This window comes from Fundulus heteroclitus, chromosome 1, assembly GCF_011125445.2.
Source record: "Fundulus heteroclitus isolate FHET01 chromosome 1, MU-UCD_Fhet_4.1, whole genome shotgun sequence".
Lineage (NCBI taxonomy): Eukaryota > Metazoa > Chordata > Actinopteri > Cyprinodontiformes > Fundulidae > Fundulus > Fundulus heteroclitus.
Window position 1 is genome coordinate 3,512,598 of NC_046361.1, and position 20,067 is coordinate 3,532,664.

A 20,067-nucleotide genomic window follows, 5' to 3' on the forward strand; every position below is an offset into this window, starting at 1 on the left:
TCCATAGCCTAAATACTTTCTCACCTCTTTTACACCTTCCTACTATGTATATAGATTGTATTTTATTGTACTTTACCTTGCCTAGAGCGTGATTTTGTATATATTTTTCTGTGACTATTTTCCAAATGTTTGAGGTTATTGAGGGCATTATCTGTAAATAACATTGAAATTCCTCTGTACTACATTGTTTGTGCATTTATCCACTCATTATTTATATATTCTGAATAAAAACATTATCCCCTTATGGGGATATTAATAATTGTGTGATTGTTAAGGAGTTTATTTCCTCCACTGTTTAGGTGGCAGATCAGGCAATCAGCTCTCTACCATCTTCCCTTAAGTCCTCACTTCTCCTGACATTTCTTTTTTTACTTTAAGAGCTCTCTTAAAGAATAATATTCCTTGTGAATAACTTTTATCTAATCGAGGTAAAATTCTAAGAAGGCTGAGAATTTGAGAAATTATAAGATTTTTCCTAAAATGATGTTACTAAAACCTAAGCTTAAGATTCTTTGTGAATATGGCCCTTGAACTCAAAGCTATTAGCAGTGGCCTCACTCTTCCTCAAGGGCATACAAGTCATATCTTGTCTGCAACCCCTGTGCATCAGTCAAACAAGGAATAATAACTTTCTTTTTTTTCAGTGTCCTGTCTAGCAATGTGTCAATAAGAATTGATGTCTTAATGCCAAATAGAGCTTGACAGATTTTACTTTCCCAAGTGGAGCAATCAGCTTTCGCCATAGTGCTCTGCTTGATTTATGCATGTAAGTAGTTTTATTGTGATTCCTGCGGGGAGTATTTCAAAAATATGTGGACACTACAATGGCAAAGTAGGAGAGTAAAGGAAGAACAAGAAGAGAAAAAAAGAAAGAGAAGGTGAAAGAAAGAAGAGATAAAAGGGAAAGAATGAAAGTCTGCTTCATCACCTGGAAAGAGATGTAAAAAGAACAGCACAGCCAACGGACATAGTATAACAGATACAATAAAGTAACTCCTTGATACCATTGCTAAATCATATGTATTATTATTTAAACTGACATGTATAATGTGATAGCTGAGAAAAGAAAGTAAATAAATAAATAAATTATGGGCTTTCTGTATAGAAGTGAACACTTAGTACCTGGAACCCAGCACCTGTGGGTGTTTGTGAGAGTGCACTTGTGTATGTGAAATTTATCCAGAAGAAAAATGCTCAATACTAGTTGTGAAGAACCAAAGGCCCGCTACCCCACCAAGGTATGAGGAGAGATGACCCTGAGGAAATCCCCCAGCCACTGCAATGCCGAAGCCCCCAGGAGCCGCGGGGGCGAGCCTGTGGGCTCCCCCGGCAGCCGGCTACGCTGAAGTCGCACTGGTCATGGGCCCCAGGGCCCCGAGGCCCCAGGGGTGCCCCGCCCTCCGGCAGGAGCCCCGACCGAGCCCGCCAGGCCCCGCGAAGCAGCCGCCAGGAATGAGCCGGCACCCACCCGGGAATCCGCCCTAACCTGAGAGCGGCCAATGTACCAGCGGGCCAAGGTGCCAGCCGGCGGAGGGGGGCAGGACGGAGGGTGATGGGCTCCGCACCTAGGGGAGACTTGATATGTTCTTGGGAGAGGGAGCGGTTCGGACCAAAACCTGGCAAAAAAAACAATAACAAAAAAACAAGTCTCATTCACACCTTCTCACCCTAGTATCCCACACACCACACACAGACTTTCAAAAAAATAAATAAATAAGGATGACGCCGTACACACATTTACACACAACACTCACATCCAACAATCCCAAGTGTGTGTGTGTGTGTGTGTGTGTGTGTGTGTGTGTGTGTGTGTGTGTGTGTGTGTGTGTGTGTGTGTGTGTGTGTGTGTGTGTGTGCTTGGGGCACCACAATCCACCGATCAGACTGCTCGTTCCCAACCCCCCGTCCCGCACCAGACACCCCCCGGCCCAGACTCCCAGGGTGGGGGCCAACATGACCCGTACGGACCACCCAACCAGAACACCCCTCCCCCCCTAAATACCTTATTTAGCCCAGAGTAAAGTGCAGTGCAAGAATCTAACCAAATTGTAATTAAAGCATTGATTTAAAACTTTAGTCAACTGGCTCAGTTTGAAAAAGACGGATTTAACCACAGATTCTAACTGTGTGTCAAAGTTAAGATTACCGTATTCTCTAGTCTTACACTCAGATCTGTAACAGTATGTGTCAGATACTGAGTTTAAGGTTAATACCTAGCTCACTCCTTACCCTAGCCACCCCTCCCCCCACCCCTTTTTTTGTTGTACACCACTAAAGCAAGCTACCATTACGAGTGATTAGCTTACCCTCAGATCATCTAACTCAGATTTTTCGGTTTGATACTGCTCTATGGCTTCCCACTCTCTCCGGTACTTACCCAGAGTGTTTTGTCTTGCCGCCCAAAGCCTTCTTTAGCCCTTCTTTTTTAATATGAATTGGACAAAAGCCAAAAACTGAACAGCTTGTTTGCCATTGCTTCCATGTCCTCTGTTGTTGCATTGTTTGTGTCGGATACAGACCTTGTCACGTTACTTTTCAGATTTTTGGGCTGCCTTACTATGAAAACCCCACCTATCTTAGGCTGTACTCAATTGTAATGGAAAGTGGGCTAGATCGGCTATTTTCCCACCTGGGGAATTTGAACAGTGACATGCTGAGCTTCTTAACTCTGGAGCAGTAGTTTTTAGTGATTGGCACGTTTTGGCTGTGGTTGTCATGCCAACTTGATAGAATAGACTTTAAACACGTTTTGTTTTACTATTGTATTAAGGTTTTTTTCTGGATTTGGTAGTGGAAGGACTCAATAGCAGATGCAAATAGTGATGAAGAGGTTTAACGATGAACAAGAAGTAAGAAAGGCTGGAAACAGGACATAAACAAGGAGCAAAACGGAGGTATAATAACGGAGGAAAGAATAACGGGAAGAGGAAACCGGACTGCTTAAACACAGAGGGGAAGTATGGAGAGCAGGTGAAAGTAATCAGGGTATTATGAGTGACAGCTAAGAGCAATAAAGGCAGAGAACCGAGGGTGGAAACACAGAGAGAAATCTAACAGAGAATAATGCAGAATGATATAGAATGAGCTAACATAATCCACTAATTAGATCCACAAGTTTAAAAATATTAATGGATAAATGACTAAAGAAACCAGATTCAAAGATTCCGTGGTAAAATTTATTTTTGGCCACTCCGGCTAAGAGTACACATCACAGATAAACAGGCAATGAACAAGGGTCACAGTGGGTTTTCATATTATAGCGTGCAAAAGATGGAAAAAAAAATGAAGATTCAAAAGTTTGATTCAGAGTCCGAGGCTGGTGACAGAGGAGTGACAGGCTAAATGAAGAAAAGAGCAACACTAAAACTAAACAAAACCCAAACTAAGACACAAACATTTATTTAAAATTAGATAATTTTAGTTCGATGAGTGGTTTTTAGAAGTTGATTGAAATTTGGAATACTTTCTATTACGAATTATTGGTTAAAATGCATTTAAATAATCTTTCTTTTTGTCAAATTCTTACACCAATTTTACCAGCTAAATTCCAAACCACTCAGGATTTCAGGTACTTATCACTATTTGTGTGCACATTTATACATATTTCCATGAATCTTGACAAGGTTATTAGATTTAAGGCCTGTTAATGTAACATTGTTACATTAACATGTTACATTAACAGGATATGAATAAAATAGGAATTTCATAGGTTTTGTTTATTGTGAAATAATATTTTTAATTTATTGCTTTTTATATTAGAATTGTTATAGTTTTTTCCAAACTCCACATTTATGTTGTCCATTGCTGTTTTGCTTTCCTTATGAAAAAGAAAGGTTATCCAATCACCATATGTGCTTAAATGCTCTTTCCCTCTGTTAAAACATAAATTGTGGTTGTTTAATCTGACGCCTGAACCTAAAACTTCTAAACTAATGCTAACCATTGGACCATGTCCACCCTCAGCTGATTAACTCACACAAATTCCTGCTGTGAGGAAGTTGGTAGCATGGAAAAAAAGTAAGCCATGCAATATGTGACTCTGGTCGGAGGTTTCAGGGAAGAGGATTTGCTTCTTTTATGTTTGCACCCAGGGATTAGCAGGAACTCGTCAACACAACCTGTTTAAGTCCATAATGTTGCTGCAGACATTCTGTGAATGCACAACACTGTATAACCGCTTACTGGTATGCATGGTGCTGAGGTTAGATTTCCAAACTGAACACCTGTAGGGCAAAGGTTCAACAAAGGCTAACAACTATGACCAGACATTTTACATCTTTGCTATAGAACAAGGACAAATCTAACCTGGAAACAGAAAGAATAAAAACAATAGAGAAACAAAAAGGTATTTGGAACTGGGAATGCTAAGCAGTTGAAATTTGCAAAGCCACACAAAGATATTAAAAATACAGGAAAATCATATATTGTATGTTTATTAATTTTATGTATGTATGACACTCCTGGAGTTTGATACAAGCATCTTTTATGACTAACAGGGTGGATTCAGTCACCACCATCTTTATTACATAAGGTGAAAAACTGAGTTTTTCTCCCTTGTAAACATACTGTAAAAATATAAATAATAAGCTACTAAAAGTGGAAACATCTATCCATCCCTCCATCCATCCATCTTTCTGCTCCAGGGCATTCTCTTGGATGCCAAGGGGTGTGTTCCAGGATTTTTTTCCCAGTTGGATGTGCTCAGACAACCTGCCAGCAGGTATCCACATTAATGCCTGGATCAGATAAACGGACTCCCTTCAAAGTGGAGGAGCAACTGTTCTACTCTGAGGTCCGCATGGATGATACAGCTCCATCTCTCTCTAAGGCTCAGTCCAGCCACCCATCAGAGGAAGTTAATTTAAGTTGCCTGTATCCAGGATCTTTCTTCACCATGATATACTGGAGCAGCACTCACATTAATACAGATGGAAGCCCCAATTTGTCCATCCATCTCAGGTCGACTCAGAACAGAGGAAACATTTCAACAAGCCCGCCCAGAAGACCTATTAATTTTTTTAACATTCCAAACACTTGACCTTCTCATGTTGATGACTGACCACCAATCTGTAGTGCTCCTATTAGCTAATTTTTCTTTCAGGCTAAGGGGAAGTGGCCTCAGACTTTGAGGGAATAAAAAGATTCAAATTATATTCAGTTTTCTCTGTGGCAAACATACCAGGAAAATTAGGAAGAAACTGTAAAATCAGATAAAGGGCCATCGAATTTTGGTAACATGAACAGCATGTCAGCCTTGGGCGGTTTGTTTTTGAGAACTTTAACTTGACCAACTTATTTAAAGGGATCCATGATTAGTTGAACATGTTAGGGTTAACCCTAACCCATGTGACAATATTTTATTTAACTTTATAAAAATTAAACATCTTACGGTATTTTTACTGTATTGTGTTCATATGTATTATATTTATCAAATAAAGTTCATTGTTACACCTAATTGTGGATCCCTTTAAAAAAATACAACACTAAAACCAAGTTTCTTTATGATTAACCTGGCTCAACACTATACGCGTATATTGCAGTTCCTGTAAAATCAGCCTGTATAAATCAAATTGAGATGGCAGTCTTAAGCAGAATAATTACTGTAAAAACAGTCAGAATGGGATTTCTGTAATATCTGAATCCATTAATATTGTTTTGCAAGTGTTTATTTGGCTCGTTTATGAGTACAGACAAAACAATTGATACCTTTAAGGATATAGGAGTTTTCACCCCAATTTTAACTGTGCAAAACAGCTATAAACAATTCAATCTGACAAACTCACACGGAAAGAAACGACAATTAGAAGACTTTTATTAATATAATAACTTATAAGACTTTGGTGCTCAGACCTTGGCAGGAAACGCTGAATTATACTTTAATATGCATAAGCAGGTGTATGAGAATAGGGACGTTTCCCCCAGGCCTGAAACTGGTGGTGCAGTGGAGATAAACAAAGATGGTTCAGTTCATAGATGCTGGTTGGCGAGACGATCTGCTTGAGCTGTATTGGTGAGATCCAGTAGACTGCGTGAGCTGACACCAGTGCTTCACTCAGGGACCCAGAAAGATAGATGTCCAACTTGGATAAACACAGGTTTGCATGAACTGTCCATGATGAGCAAGCATGAAGCGACAGTGGAGAGGAAAAACTCCCCTTTGGGAAGAAACCTGTGGCAGAACCAGGCTCAACATGGCGGTCTTCTGCCGGACTGATTGAGATGTGACAGGGAATGCAGTAAGAGTCTGTGAGGAATTACACTCTGATAGGGACGAGGTTGAAGGAGCACCATGGAAAAGCCAGATGGAGCTTGGCTACGATGGTGGAGAAGGAGATGGAGGTGGGTTGAATCAGGGTCTGAGTCCAAATCAGACATTGCACAATCACTGCTTGCTCTTTGCCGGGTAGAAGGCTGAGACGTGGATTTGGAGTTCTTTTAAGATGAACCCAGGATGGTGATTGGGTTTCGTGGAGGAGCGGTTAAAAGCTGATTGGCTTGCGTCAGAGGCCGATGAGCCTCTGATTGGATGGAGTTAGGCAATAAAGTTTCTTCAATTGAACTTCCACCTAAGCTTCATTTTACTCACAATACACTATAATATACACATTGATTAGACATAACATTATGACCACTATGGGCAATGTTTCCCCTAATTTTTCATGTGTCTGAGCTTTCACTGGAACAACATCACACGTATACACTGAGGCCACACCAGTATTACGGCTGTCTGAAACCTGAGATTATTACACGCTACAAGAATCGAATTACAGCAATAATTTATTTTAGATTATGCATTATATATATATATATATATATATATATATATATATAGAGAGAGAGAGAGAGAGAGAGAGAGAGAGAGAGAGAGAGAGAGAGAGAGAGAGAGAGAGAGAGAAACAATTACCATCTTGAAATTGTAATTGTTTCATTAGGATGCCTGCATTTTCATGTGGATGTTATTTTGACACAAACCAGCTACGCAGGCACTGTTGCAGACCTAACCCTTGGAAACAGTGTAGAGCCATCCTTCCATGTGACTGGATTGGCTCAGGAATGGCTGGAGAAGTACAACATGTTTCAGCCATTGCCATGGCCTGTACATTCCACAGATCTCAATCCAGTTGCGTGTCTGTGAAATATTGCTGGACCAACAAGTCTAAACAGCAATAATAGCCTGTCTGGGTAGGGCCTAGTCAAAAGCTCAATTAACTGTAGTCATAATGTAAACCCAATTTTGGCCCATATAAACATATTTATATAAACATTTACACTGCCATCTGCATCAGATTATTCACATAGATGTCTATAGTTATTTACCAAATAAATCATGCACTATTTAAACTACTGGTGTAAAAAAAACAAAAACAACACTCAGTTTGGGTTAAATATATGCATATTTCTGCATCGATTTATCTCAACAGAGTAGGATTATGGATTTTACACAGTGGCTTAGTATTTTTTAGAAAATATTTAGAAAATAAAGACTACAACCTCATAGTAGCTAATCAGACTTTTGTTGACCTATCCTGTAATGGTTTGTTTTGGAGTTTGTTTCAAGGCCAAGTTGCAGGAATATGCTCAAAATGTTGCAATATGTTCATAGAAAACAACAAGAGAACAGAATATTTGGTATGATTTTACAATGAAGCTACCATCATTAATGACTCATAAAGTCCTTTAATTGTTATTTAGATTTAAGCACACCATATACCAAGCAGGAATTAGTCAAAGGACGAGAGAGGTTATAAGTGACTTGTTCACTGATATATGATGATTGGGCATCAGTATATTAAATACTGTCCATTACAAGTTAAATAATAACATGGTTGTAAACTGTTCATTAATCCTATAAAAGGGTCTTATTGTAAAGTGGTACAGAGTGTTTCTCTAACCTCAAGCCAAACTATAGTTAAGGCACTTTCCACATAAGCAATGCTCTCTGCTCTGAGTGTGCTGTGTCATAAACAGGCTGCTAGTGTGTTAGGAAAACAACCCCCCCCCCCCCCGCCCCAAAAAATAAAACATAAATCTCACACTAGTCTGAAAATGCTTGCTATCCCTTTATCGTCTGTTCAGGTTTTTATGTGCCTTTGCTGCAAAGCAGTTGTGATTGTTTCTAAATGATTGCTTTGCTCCAAGAGAAAAACAGTGAGTCCCCAGGTCTCTGCAGCAGCTGCCTGGAACACGCTACAGCAAGTCCTTCACTTGATGAATTCTTTCTTTCAACAGATACGGACACGAGTCTACAAATGACTTTATTTACAGCAAGTGTATGATTTCTGCCATAAAGTTATGCACAAATACAATAATCAATCACAGCCTCCTCTGTTCTGGCCATGCTTTCACAGGTTTTGCAAAACGCAGCTATGAATATTGAAAAATAATGTCAGAAATAAACATTATCCTGTGGTGGATTAAAAAAAAACACCACGATCATAAGAGTGTAAGCTGTACAACAAGGACCTCCTGCAGGCTGGGCAACGATTCTTTGCTTGGATAAAGCCAACACAAGTAGGATGAGTAAAAAGGGGCATGATGAAAGGTTTTCCGTCCACAGATGTCTGCTTGGATTACAGAGAAAAATACACCCTTTACCCTGTTTTTCTTCATCTGACATCAAAGTCAGGTTTATCCGCAGAAGCTGACAACACCACGAAAATGGTTACACCATGGCTGCTGTTGCTTTAAAAGTATTGCTGAAGGCCATGTTTATAGAGAAACAACTTTTAGGAGTTTCTGAAGTTCATACTTAACATCATAGGAACAAAAGGTTTACTTCAAAGAATGATTGAACCAGTCAGTTAAACATCTATGAAATATCTATGTCCGTATCCGACTGTCTGGAAATGTCCATGTACTTTTTTCCTTCTTCATGCAATACTGGATGAAGTAACAACACAATGTGTCTGAAGTCAAAATGCAGCGGTCTCTGGGTGGGCACTTGATTCACCAAGACGACAAATGATGGTCACCACAGTTCCACGACGTTACCCAACGTTAAATAGAACCACAATGGAGCAGCAAATGGTTCTATGGTATGGCCGTTCAGTATGTTGTCTCTTTGATGATGTTGGTGGAAAAGGTGTGGTTGCTGGAAATGCTGATGGAGTGGCGGGTCAGTGGGTGCAGCTGCCTCCTGGGCGTGTGGCGGCAGGGCATGAAGGAGTATCGCAGCGTGGCGAAGAAGATCTGGCGGTATGTAGCCGACACCAGGTTGTAGAGGATTGGGTTGATGGCTGAGCTGACGTAGAACAGCACGTTGGTCAGCATGTAGAAATAGTGGTAGAAGTCATACAAGTCACTGCGAGAATACACACAAGAGAGAGGAATGGGGAGAAAACAAAATGTTAAACAAGCAACAAGTTGCTGTAGGTTTTAATTTACAAGTTGTACGTATTGTGCCTTACAAAAGTATTCGTACCCATGGAAGTCTTTTCTCTATCTATCTATCTATCTATCTATATCTATATACATCTATCTATCTATATCTATCTACATCTATCTATCTATCTATATCTATCTACATCTATATATCTATACCTATATACATCTATATATATCCATCCATCCATCCATCCATCCATTTTCCAAACCGCTTAATCCTCATGGGGTCGCAGGGGGTTGCTGGTGCCTATCTCCAGCGTTCACTGGGCAAGAGGTGGGGTTCACCCTGGACAGGTCACCAGTCTGTCGCAGGGCAACACAGAGACAAACAACCATTCACACACACACACTCACACCTAAGGACAATTTGGAGAAACCAATTAACCTAACAGTCATGTTTTTGGTCTGTGGGAGGAAGCCGGAGTACCCGGAGAGAACCCACGCATGCACAGGGAGAACATGCAAACTCCATGCAGAAAGACCCAGGGGTGTACTCGAACCCAGGACCTTCTTGCTGCAAGGCAACAGCGCTACCCACTGCGCCACTGTGCAATATAATAATATGATTATATATATATATAATCATATTCAATCTATATCTATCTACATCTATACATCTCTACATCTCTCTCTCTCTCTCTCTCTCTCTCTCTCTCTCTCTCTATATATATATATATATATATATATATATATATATATATATATATATATATATATATATATATATATATATAAACTGTACTCTATTAAATTACACAGCTGCATCCACAGCCAGCTGAATGACATGGAACATGCCTGGGAGGATGAATGTGGTAAATTAACAACTCCAACCAGCAAGGTTTATCTGGCGCACGTTCAGCGTAACGGCCGTTGTTGTCAAAATGATACCTTCATTAGACCATGAGGGTAACGCTGCTACGCGCTAATATATGTTATATGTTACTTTATAACATAGAAAGGATTCCTGGATCAATGTGTGCTTCTGTGCTTTTTTGTGTCTCTGCTCTGTCTTCTCTAACCCCCAGTCGGTCGAGGCAGATGACCATTCATACTGAGCCTGGTTCTGTTGGAGGTTTTTCTCCCTGTTAAAGGAGAGTTTTCCTCTCCACTGTCGCTTCATGCATGCTCAGTATGAGGGATTGCTACAAAGCCATCAACAATGCAGACGACTGTCTACTGTTGCTCTACACTCTTTCATGTGGAGTGAACGCTGCTTGTCAAGACAATCTGCTGGCAATCTGCTGGGTTACCTTATATAGAAAACCTTTTGACCAATCTGGCTGTATGATTTGACTGAATTTGACTTTGTAAAGTGCCTTGAGATTATGTGTGTTGTGAATTGGCGCTATATAAATAAAATTTAATTTAAACATTGTAATGTTCCAGCCACAAATCTTTGTATATTTTATAAGGATTGTGAGTTTTTGAGCTCCACAATGTTGTTCCAATTTATAAAGTGGAAGAAAAAAAGATACAACCTTATCCAGATATTTAAGAAATAAAAATCTAAAATGATTTTTATAAGCTCTCTTTCCTCTGAGATCCCTAAAAACATCCAGGGCAACCAGTTACCTTCTGAGGTCCCCTAATAGGTAAACAAAGACCACCTGTGAGCATTGTAATGTACCTTAAGCAGGAACATAGGAATATGTCAGCGATGACAGGAAGATGGATGGAGCTAATACCCAAGCTAATTCTGGAAGAAAATGTTTTCGAAGACTTTGAAGGTTATGAAGTGTACCTTCCGGCAAGACGATGAGCCCTAACAAACAGCCAGAGCCATAATGAAACAGTTTGGATAAAAGCACTTGTGATACAATGGCCCAGTCAAAGTTTAGACCTGAGTCCAAATGAGAAACTGCGGCAGGACCAGGAAACTGACATGCTCAGATGCTTCCCCTCCAATCTTGCTGAGTTTGAGCTATTTTGCAAAACAGAATGTGTATACATTTCTGTCAGCAGGTGCTCGTGGAGACATGCTGTAAAACACTTGCAGGAGTAATTTCACTAAAACGGTGGAAATGGGATGGGTGGTGGTGGTGGGAAGGGGCATTTCATTGTGTAGCGTAATCATCCTGCATTTGTAAATTTGTGGTTTCAATTCCAACATCCTCCTGTTGCATGTCGATGTGGCAAGGCACTGTACAGCAAGTTACCTAACAATCCGCATATTGTTATGCGGATATGAATGTGGGCACCTTTGTGATTGTATAAATTTAGTCACTTTGCCATATCAAAAAATTACAGTCACTTTGCCATGGAGTTTATCCAGCATATATTTTAAGTTGGATTTCTTTTACAGTTATAATCAAAACAAAGTATGCCCCATTTCAGTTCATGGGTGTTATTGGTAAACTAGTGTGAGAGGAAATTATTTTGTTAACAAAAGGTTCTTTGGTAAGGTCTGTGTTTCAGTTGTTATGCACATAAATATAAATATATTGCTAACATGATAGCTTTTCACAGATGGGGAAAATGTAAAAGACAAGTATTTACTAGAAATATGAGAGTTTTATTCATCATGCTTTCCAAAATCAATACAGGGTCCTCTTACCGTGTTTATTAATAAGCAGTGGTTCTAGCAGTTTTAAATTTAAAACCGTGTCAACACCCCAACATTTCTGTAGTAATTCTGTCTGACTGCAGCTGGAAGCTCTTCTATGAATATGGTAAGAAAGTTTAGTCAAAGCTAAAGGGATGATCACATCTATACACAACACCAGAATGCCTCTTTCATTCTTTTAAAAGCATGGAAATTTGAAATTATTTTCAGATTTCCATTTTAATCCAAGTGGGGATGCAGAGGTGATTATGTGTTTTTAAAGTGTGTAAGAAAAACCAAAGCCCCACGCCACCCTCAGGTGGGAGGTAATTATTCATATTTGTCCCAGTATACCTGAAACATGCAGTATTTATATGGGTCCCTGCTGCAAGAAACCTGGTTGAAATTATTATTTCAGTCATTAACTGGCATCTACACAACTTAATGACAAGCTGATGAGGTGATCAAGTAATTTTGAACATGCGCATGAAGGTTCTCTTTCATAGCATTCGTTTCGTGTCTCACATTGGGAACGCCTTCAGCGTGACCTCATCAGAAGCTCCTTTTACATTACGCCAGCCAGGATTGGCTGGAAAATAAGCCTGTCAGTGTCAGAGAGGGTAGAGTCCCTCCCCCCCTATATAAGGGGCTGACACTGCACTGACAGTTTTTCAAAAACCTCTTCTCGCAACGAGCAGAAGTTCCCGATTAGCTCTCTCTCTGATACTGTCCCGCCTTTTCTTGGAGCCTAGCTTAACTGTCCGTAGATCCACGCGCAAGCTCGATCGCTGGGCGCTTTGCTCTGAGTTGGGTTCGGTATCACGGTGAAGCTATCCTGGTAGAAATACCATTACGCGAGTAGCAATACTCAAAGTCAACTACCGCCTCACGGTTGTAAGTTGATCGGTTCAGAGTAGCAATACTCTCGAGCTACACCCCGGGTGGCCGAAACGCCGTCCCCATCCTAGTCACGCCTGGCTAGCCTAGCTGTCAAAAGCTAATTTTTGTGTAGCCTTACAACGAATCTCCCTGAAATAATGGAGATCGTTAAATCCCCTGCGAAAGCGGAGGTGAGCCCAAAGGGACGGACTTGCCCGTGTGGCAATAAAATTTCGAGCTGGGATACCCACCTTTCATGTGTGGTATGTCTGGGTCTGAAACACACCCAGGCAGCCCTCGAGTCCACGGAGGAGTGCTCGCACTGTAGCCGGTTCTCCCTGAAGGTTCTCCGTCGCCGCTTGGCTCGTCAATCGACGATGTCCGCTAACGACCCGGTGATGGCTTCTACAGCATCCGCTCAAGAACCAGCCGACCAGGCTGGTCCTCTTTCCACCGATCCAGAAGCCGGACCAAGCTGGGGAGAAATCCTCGATGCCGTGGACCCACTTCCACAGGGAATGCCCGAGCTCGGTCTCACTTCAAGCCAGCTCGGCTTGCTGCCTGAAGGGGACGAGGAGCTCTCTGACTGGGAGTCGGAGCTGCCCTTCTCGGACAACGATGAGGACTATGACCCATCTCCCGCGCCCCCGGTGCGGGTTGCAAAACCCGCTCCCGTGGGCTCTGGCCAACCTGGTCATGACGGGTCCTCATCGGAGCTGGATTTTGACTTGCACGACGTGTGCAAACGCGCCGCTGCAAAGCTTGAAATCCAGTGGCCAGAGGTCCAATCTGAAGCTCCCCGCTCCCGTTTCGACGGGAAAAGGCTGCCGAAGACCCGCAAAACATCCAGACAGCTCCTACCGATTTTCCCGGAGCTCCTGGAAGAATTGGCCGTCTCCTGGCGCAGCAAGCCATTTAAGGAGAAGCACCCAGTGGCCGGCAGTTCGGTCCTGGATTGCGACGGGATGGAAAATAGCGGCCTCCGCCAAATACCACCCGTCGAGCCGGCCGTCGCCACGCACCTGCACCCGAAGACCTCCATGTCAGCCGGAGGCCCCGCCCTTCCGTCAAGAGCGGACCGCTTTCAGTCGAGCCTGACTGATAAGTCCTACAGGGCAGCCGCGCTCTCAGTCCGCGCTCTGAATGCGTCGTCTCTGCTGATGGCCTATCAAGCAGAGTTGGAAGAGCAAATGACCGCCGCTCCAGACGCTGCGCTTTGGGAGGAGGTGTGCGTCATAACCAATCACTGCCTGCAGCTTCATAAGGTAGCGATCCAGGCGATGGGCAGATCCATGGGACTCATGGTTCTGCAGGAGAGAGCCAGGTGGCTGAACCTCACAACTCTGGCGACTAAGGAGAAGGAGGACCTCCTGGACACACCCATATCACCCCAAGGGCTGTTCGGAGAGGCGGTAACCTCGATGCAAAAGAGGTGGGAGGAGAAGAAAAGGGACGATGAAGCCCTAAAGCTGTGCCTTCCCAGACGCACGTTTGCCACTGGGACTGCGGCCCCGGCCCCCCAGCGCCAGACCTTTGCCCAGGCAGCAGCCCGCTTTCCTCCTGCTTTCAGGATCCCAAAGCTCCCAAAGGCTCATGGAGCTCCGCAAGGCGCACAGAAGACGCCTGCCCCCAAGGCTCACTGGCAGAAAAAGCCTGAAGGTCCTCGCACAGACCAACCACCCCCCACCTCCACCACGGTGGTGAGGAGGAGGAAGCGACCGGCCTAACACCTGCCTTGGATGGAAAGAGCGAGCAGGGATCGCTCTCCTCCGTGGCTCCGTTCCTGAGCCTGTTCAAAGAGTTCAGCTTGACACAGCGTATGGCCGAGGGGACGTTCCATCCCGCTCATCACGCCAAGAAGTCCAAAGACTCTGTTCAGGGCAGGGGTATCCAGAGCGAACCCCAATTATGTGTCACAAGCACATCTTCATGTTCCGAAGAAATAAATGCTTGCAGACTGGCGCATCCAGGTCTAGAACCAAGGGCGCAGTCAAAAATGTTGAAAAACAAACACAAAATTTCACTTGGGGATCTGGTCCCTTCCTTTTCGGAGGAAGTGAGACGCATCCCCAACGTGAACAGCCCTACGGCGCACCAGACGCCTCGCGCATGCGCAGTGCAGTACGGGGTTGTTTACGACCCTACACCCAAAGAGGGCGCTCTCGGCTCGCTATCAGACTGGCCAGTCAGCCAGCTGACAGTGAAAATCCACCGTTGGGCGAAATGCACAAATTCAGAGTGGGTGTTAAGAACTCTCAGGAGGGGATACAGACTGCAATTCACTGCAGTTCCCCCAGGGTTCAGAGGAGTAATTCAGTCACGGGCAGAGGGACAAGCCGCTCGGTTCCTGCAGGACGAGATTTCCTCGTTATTGGAAAAGAGAGCGATACGGCTGGTTCAACCAGAACACAGCAGCGAAGGTTTTTATTCACGTTATTTCCTCGTGCCGAAGAAAGGCGGCCGAGGAATGCGTGCAATTTTAGACCTCAGAGCGTTGAACAAGCATCTGAGAAGATACAAATTCAAGATGCTGACACATGCTTCTCTGCTACGCTTCCTGCGTCCAGGCGATTGGTTTACATCTATCGACCTCAAGGATGCTTATTTTCACATCCCCATTTACCCTCCACACAGAAAATACCTCAGATTTGCTTTTCAAGGGAATTCTTACGAATACCTTGTCCTCCCTTTCGGACTCTCTCTGAGCCCGAGGGTGTTTGTGAAGTGCACAGAGGCAGCGGTGGGTCCGCTCAGGAGGCAGGGAATACGTGTGGCAACTTACATAGACGACTGGCTGATTGCCTCGTCGTCCCACCAGGAAGCCACACAACACACAGCTGTGATAAAACAGCACTTGATGGATCTGGGTTTCAAAATAAACCCGGAAAAGAGTTCTCTGCTGCCCTCTCAGAGAACATCCTTCATAGGTCTCTCTCTGAACTCAATCCATGCCAAAGTAAGCCTAACGGAGGACAGAGTGAAAGCAATGGTCAACTGTTTGTCCATGTTTCAAAGAGGAAACCTGGTATCATTCAGACTCTGCAGAAGACTGTTGGGACTGATGGCCGCAGCATTAGTGGTAATCCCTCTGGGACGTCTCCACATGAGAGGAATCCAGCGATGGGTAGCCTCCCAAGGGTTAAAGCCACATACTCCTCAGCGCAGGCTGAGAGTTACTGCAGCCTGCACAGCAGCGCTGCGCCCATGGCGGAACAGAGATGCACTGACTCAGGGGGTCCCAATGGGAGTTGTGCAGAACAGAAAAGTTGTCACAACAGATGCCTCCTTGTCAGGCTGGGGAGGTATATGCGAACGGCAAATGGTGAATGGAACCTGGGGTCCAAAGATGCAGTCCGAGCACATAAATTACATGGAGCTCATGGCTGTTCACCTAGCATTAAAACATTTTCTTCCCATTCTGAGAGCTCACCATGTGCTGATCAGATCAGACAACACAACAGTGGTGGCTTATATCAACAGGCAGGGGGGGCTAAGATCACTGAGGCTCCACACGCTGGCTCACAAACTAATCATTTGGAGCAGCAGACATTTTCTGTCTCTGAGGGCCACTCATGTCCCGGGAGTGTTGAACTGCGGCGCAGATCTTCTCTCCAGGGGGAATCCCACATATGCAGAGTGGAAGCTCCACCCAGAGGTGGCGAGGATGGTTTGGCAGAGGTTCGGTCAGCCATCCGTGGACCTTTTTGCTTCTCAAGAGAACAATCAGTGTCCCATGTTCTTCTCCCTGCACGATCGGAACCCACCTCTGGGGGTAGATGCACTAGCCCACCCCTGGCCTCGCACTCTGCTGTATGCGTTTCCCCCAATAGCTCTCATCTCACCTACACTAGCCAGGGTACGAGCAGAAGGTCTGACAATGATCCTCATTGCACCCAATTGGCCAGCGAAACATTGGTTAGCAGAGATAACACAGCTCCTCTGGCAGGAGCCATGGCCGCTCCCTGCACGCAGGGATCTGCTGTCTCAGGCACGGGGACAGATTTTTCACCCCCACCCAGAAAGACTGGCTTTATGGGCTTGGCCCGTGAGTGGTTTAACCTACAGTCCGTAGGGCTCCCACAAAATATTATTGAAACGATACAGGATGCTAGAGCTCCTGCAACACGCTCTCTGTACGGGTACAAATGGTTGGTTTTTGAAAAATGGTGCTCGGAAACACAAGAAATACCTTCTCAGTGTTCCGTGGCTGTGATTCTAACCTTCCTACAGAACCTGATTGATAAAGGAAAAGCATTTTCCACTATTAAGGTCTATCTAGCAGCAATTTCAGCCTGCCACGTTGGCTTTGAGGGGAGAACTGTCGGCCAACACCCCTTGGTCTGCCGCTTTATGCGGGGAGCTCGCAGAAAGCTCCCTGTTTCCAGACCCATCGCTCCATCGTGGGATCTTCCCCTGGTGTTGGATGCTCTCACAACCACACCCTTTGAACCAATGGATCAGGTGGAACTAAAGATAGTAGCTCTAAAAACAGCACTTCTAATGGCACTGGTGTCTGCAAAGCGCGTGGGTGAAATTCACGCTTTATCAGTGCATCCATCTTGCATGAAATTCTCTCCGAACGGGACCAAAGTAGTTTTACTTCCCAACCCAGCTTTTGAGCCTAAAGTGTTGGGGTCATACTCTCCCATTGAGTTGATGGCTTTTCATCCTCCACCTTTTTCATCACAGGAACAAGAGAGGCTACACAGTCTCTGTCCTGTGCGAGCTTTACAGATTTATCTGAAGAGAACAAATCAGGTCAGGAAAAGTGACCAGCTGTTTGTCTCCTGGGCTAAAAATCATTATGGAAAGGCTGTTTCAAAACAGCGGCTTGCGCATTGGATAACTGATGCAATTTCTTTGGCATATAGCTCAAAAGGACATCAGCCTCCAGAGGGCCTGCGTGCCCACTCTACTAGGGGTTTAAGCTCTTCATGGGCTCTACTCAAAGGAGTACCCCTGCAGGAGATTTGTGCTGCAGCAAGCTGGGCATCATCTCACACATTTACTCGGTTTTACAAACTTGATGTCACAGCTCCATCACTGGCTCATTCAGTTCTAAGTGTGACAACAAGCACTAAGTAAAAAAAAAAAAAAAAAAAAAAAAAGCTATGATGGAGACAGCAGGCACGTAGTGTGGGATCTGCTGAGCAATACGGGAGTTAGAATATTTTTCGTTCCCAATGTGAGACACGAAACGAATGCTATGAAAGAGAACTTTAGGTTACTTTCGTAACCCCGGTTCTCTGAGTAGCATGAGTGAGTGTCTCACCAAACCACCCTCCTTGCTCTAACGTTGCGAGGAAGAGGTGATTGTTTTTGAATAACTGTCAGTGCAGTGTCAGCCCCTTATATAGGGGGGGAGGGACTCTACCCTCTCTGACACTGACAGGCTTATTTTCCAGCCAATCCTGGCTGGCGTAATGTAAAAGGAGCTTCTGATGAGGTCACGCTGAAGGCGTTCCCAATGTGAGACACTCACTCATGCTACTCAGAGAACCGGGGTTACGAAAGTAACCTAAAGTTTCCTTGACAGCATGGCTTTGGAATTTAACGCATAGTTGACTCACTGAGGTCCAAAACGCCAATATAATAATAAATTATCAAAACTAGTTATTGTTTAAATAATCTTTTCTTTCACCATATTTACTAATGATGATGTGCTGCATTAAACGAATAAAGCACATTTTTAAGCCTCTGGTCCACTACCAAAAAACAAGCCATTAACGAAGGGTTCTCGAGATTTAGCTATGGGATTCCTGCCAGCCACCAACTTTCTTAATGCTGTCAAAGCAGGAAACGGATGGTAAGAAGATTTTTTTTCTCCTCTGCTGGAATCTCACAGATACACTCTCAGATACATCAGCTTTCCAAATCCATGTAGTACAAATGTAATCTTCAGAGGGATGGAAATAGCAGGCACATCCTCTCTGCTAGGATTGCTATACAAATCTTGTAAAAGAAGTAAATCCATTTGATGCAATCTATTTAATGTCAAACCGTAAAATGCCACAATATCAGCAATGTTTCAAAGGTGTGTAAAATGTTAAGGGGACTTAATCGAGATTCTAGATGGACTCACCTTCAATCAAGAAGTTGGAGATAAGGAAGGAAGAGATTAAGGCACATAACTAAAGAAGACAAGGACATTAAGGAGGGAGCGCCGCATATAATCTTAGCACAATGTTTTCCACCCCATGCATGGAGTTATAGCAGAGCTGGGGAGCTTTTTTAGGGACAGGCTGCTGCATCTCAGATGCTCTAAGGAGCGATTCCATCGACTGGCAAGGCGAAGTTGTTGATTGATTGATTTGTGCAGTTGGCTTGAAGTTGGCCTCAAGGGTGGTTTTCTACAGCCTCATGGTATTGACAATGAAGACTCTCAGAGTGTTGTTGACCTTGTACAGCTTCAGGTATTCCAGGATCCATGTTTGTGGCATTGAATCCTAGGCTTTCTTGCAAACAATATATGCAGTGCACAGGTTTGTTTGTCTGCTTTTGCAGTCCAGGGCGACTGTTCTGTCAACCAGCAGCTGGTGTTTGGCTCCTCAGGTGTTTCTACTTATGCATTTCTCTGTCATGTGCTGATCCATGTGCCCACTTAGCTGCTATGTTGCCTGACAGGAGGTTCCATGTTATGGAGAGACAGGTTATTCATCAATAGTTGGTAGGGGCCGTCCCCTTCTGGGAGTCTTTCATTATCAGGACAGGGTGGGTCCCATTCGTCAGCAGTTGGTTCATCTGTGTTGCTAGGTGTTCATGGAGAGTCAGCTTCTTCAGCCAATAGGCGAGGATCATATCTGGTCCTGGTGCTGTCCAGTTCTTCATACCTGAGAGTTTTCGTTGGATGTCTGCCATTGTGATGTGCACTGGACTGTGTTCAGGGAGATTGTTGTGGTCTGCTCTTAGATCTATTAGCCACTGTGCAACATTGTTACGTGATGCTTCTTTCTCCCATATACCTTACCAGTTTTGCTCAGTCTCTTGCCTTGGTGGGTTGGCTCCTGTGTTATTACCCTGCCACTGGGAGTGCACTTTAGCTGGTTCAGTGGAGAACATACTGCAACAGCCAAGAAGAACAGCCAAGGCTTGAAGTGTTTGTTGGGCAGTTTCCAGGATCTCAGGTATGGGCATCTGTTTGTATTTCAGGGGAATTCCCTTTCTGGATGCACCCTTCTGGAGTTCTGACAATTTGCTTACTTCTTTTCCGTGTTGCCTTGATTTCACCTTCTCTTCCATGGTGGACATCGTCCATTATGGTC

The 20,067-nt window shown here is 43.9% G+C and overlaps 1 protein-coding gene across 1 annotated transcript in view; it reads right to left on the minus strand.

The window, feature by feature from the left end:
- Window positions 1-8,236: 8,236 nt before the first annotated feature.
- The window catches only part of ntsr1 (neurotensin receptor 1 (high affinity)), a 90,388-nt gene continuing 78,557 nt past the window's right edge, over window positions 8,237-20,067 (minus strand). The window contains exon 4 of the mRNA XM_021312956.2: window positions 8,237-9,301. Within this exon, the coding sequence (XP_021168631.2) occupies window positions 9,046-9,301 (256 nt within the window). The 3' untranslated portion in view covers window positions 8,237-9,045. The remainder of the gene's footprint in view (window positions 9,302-20,067) is intronic.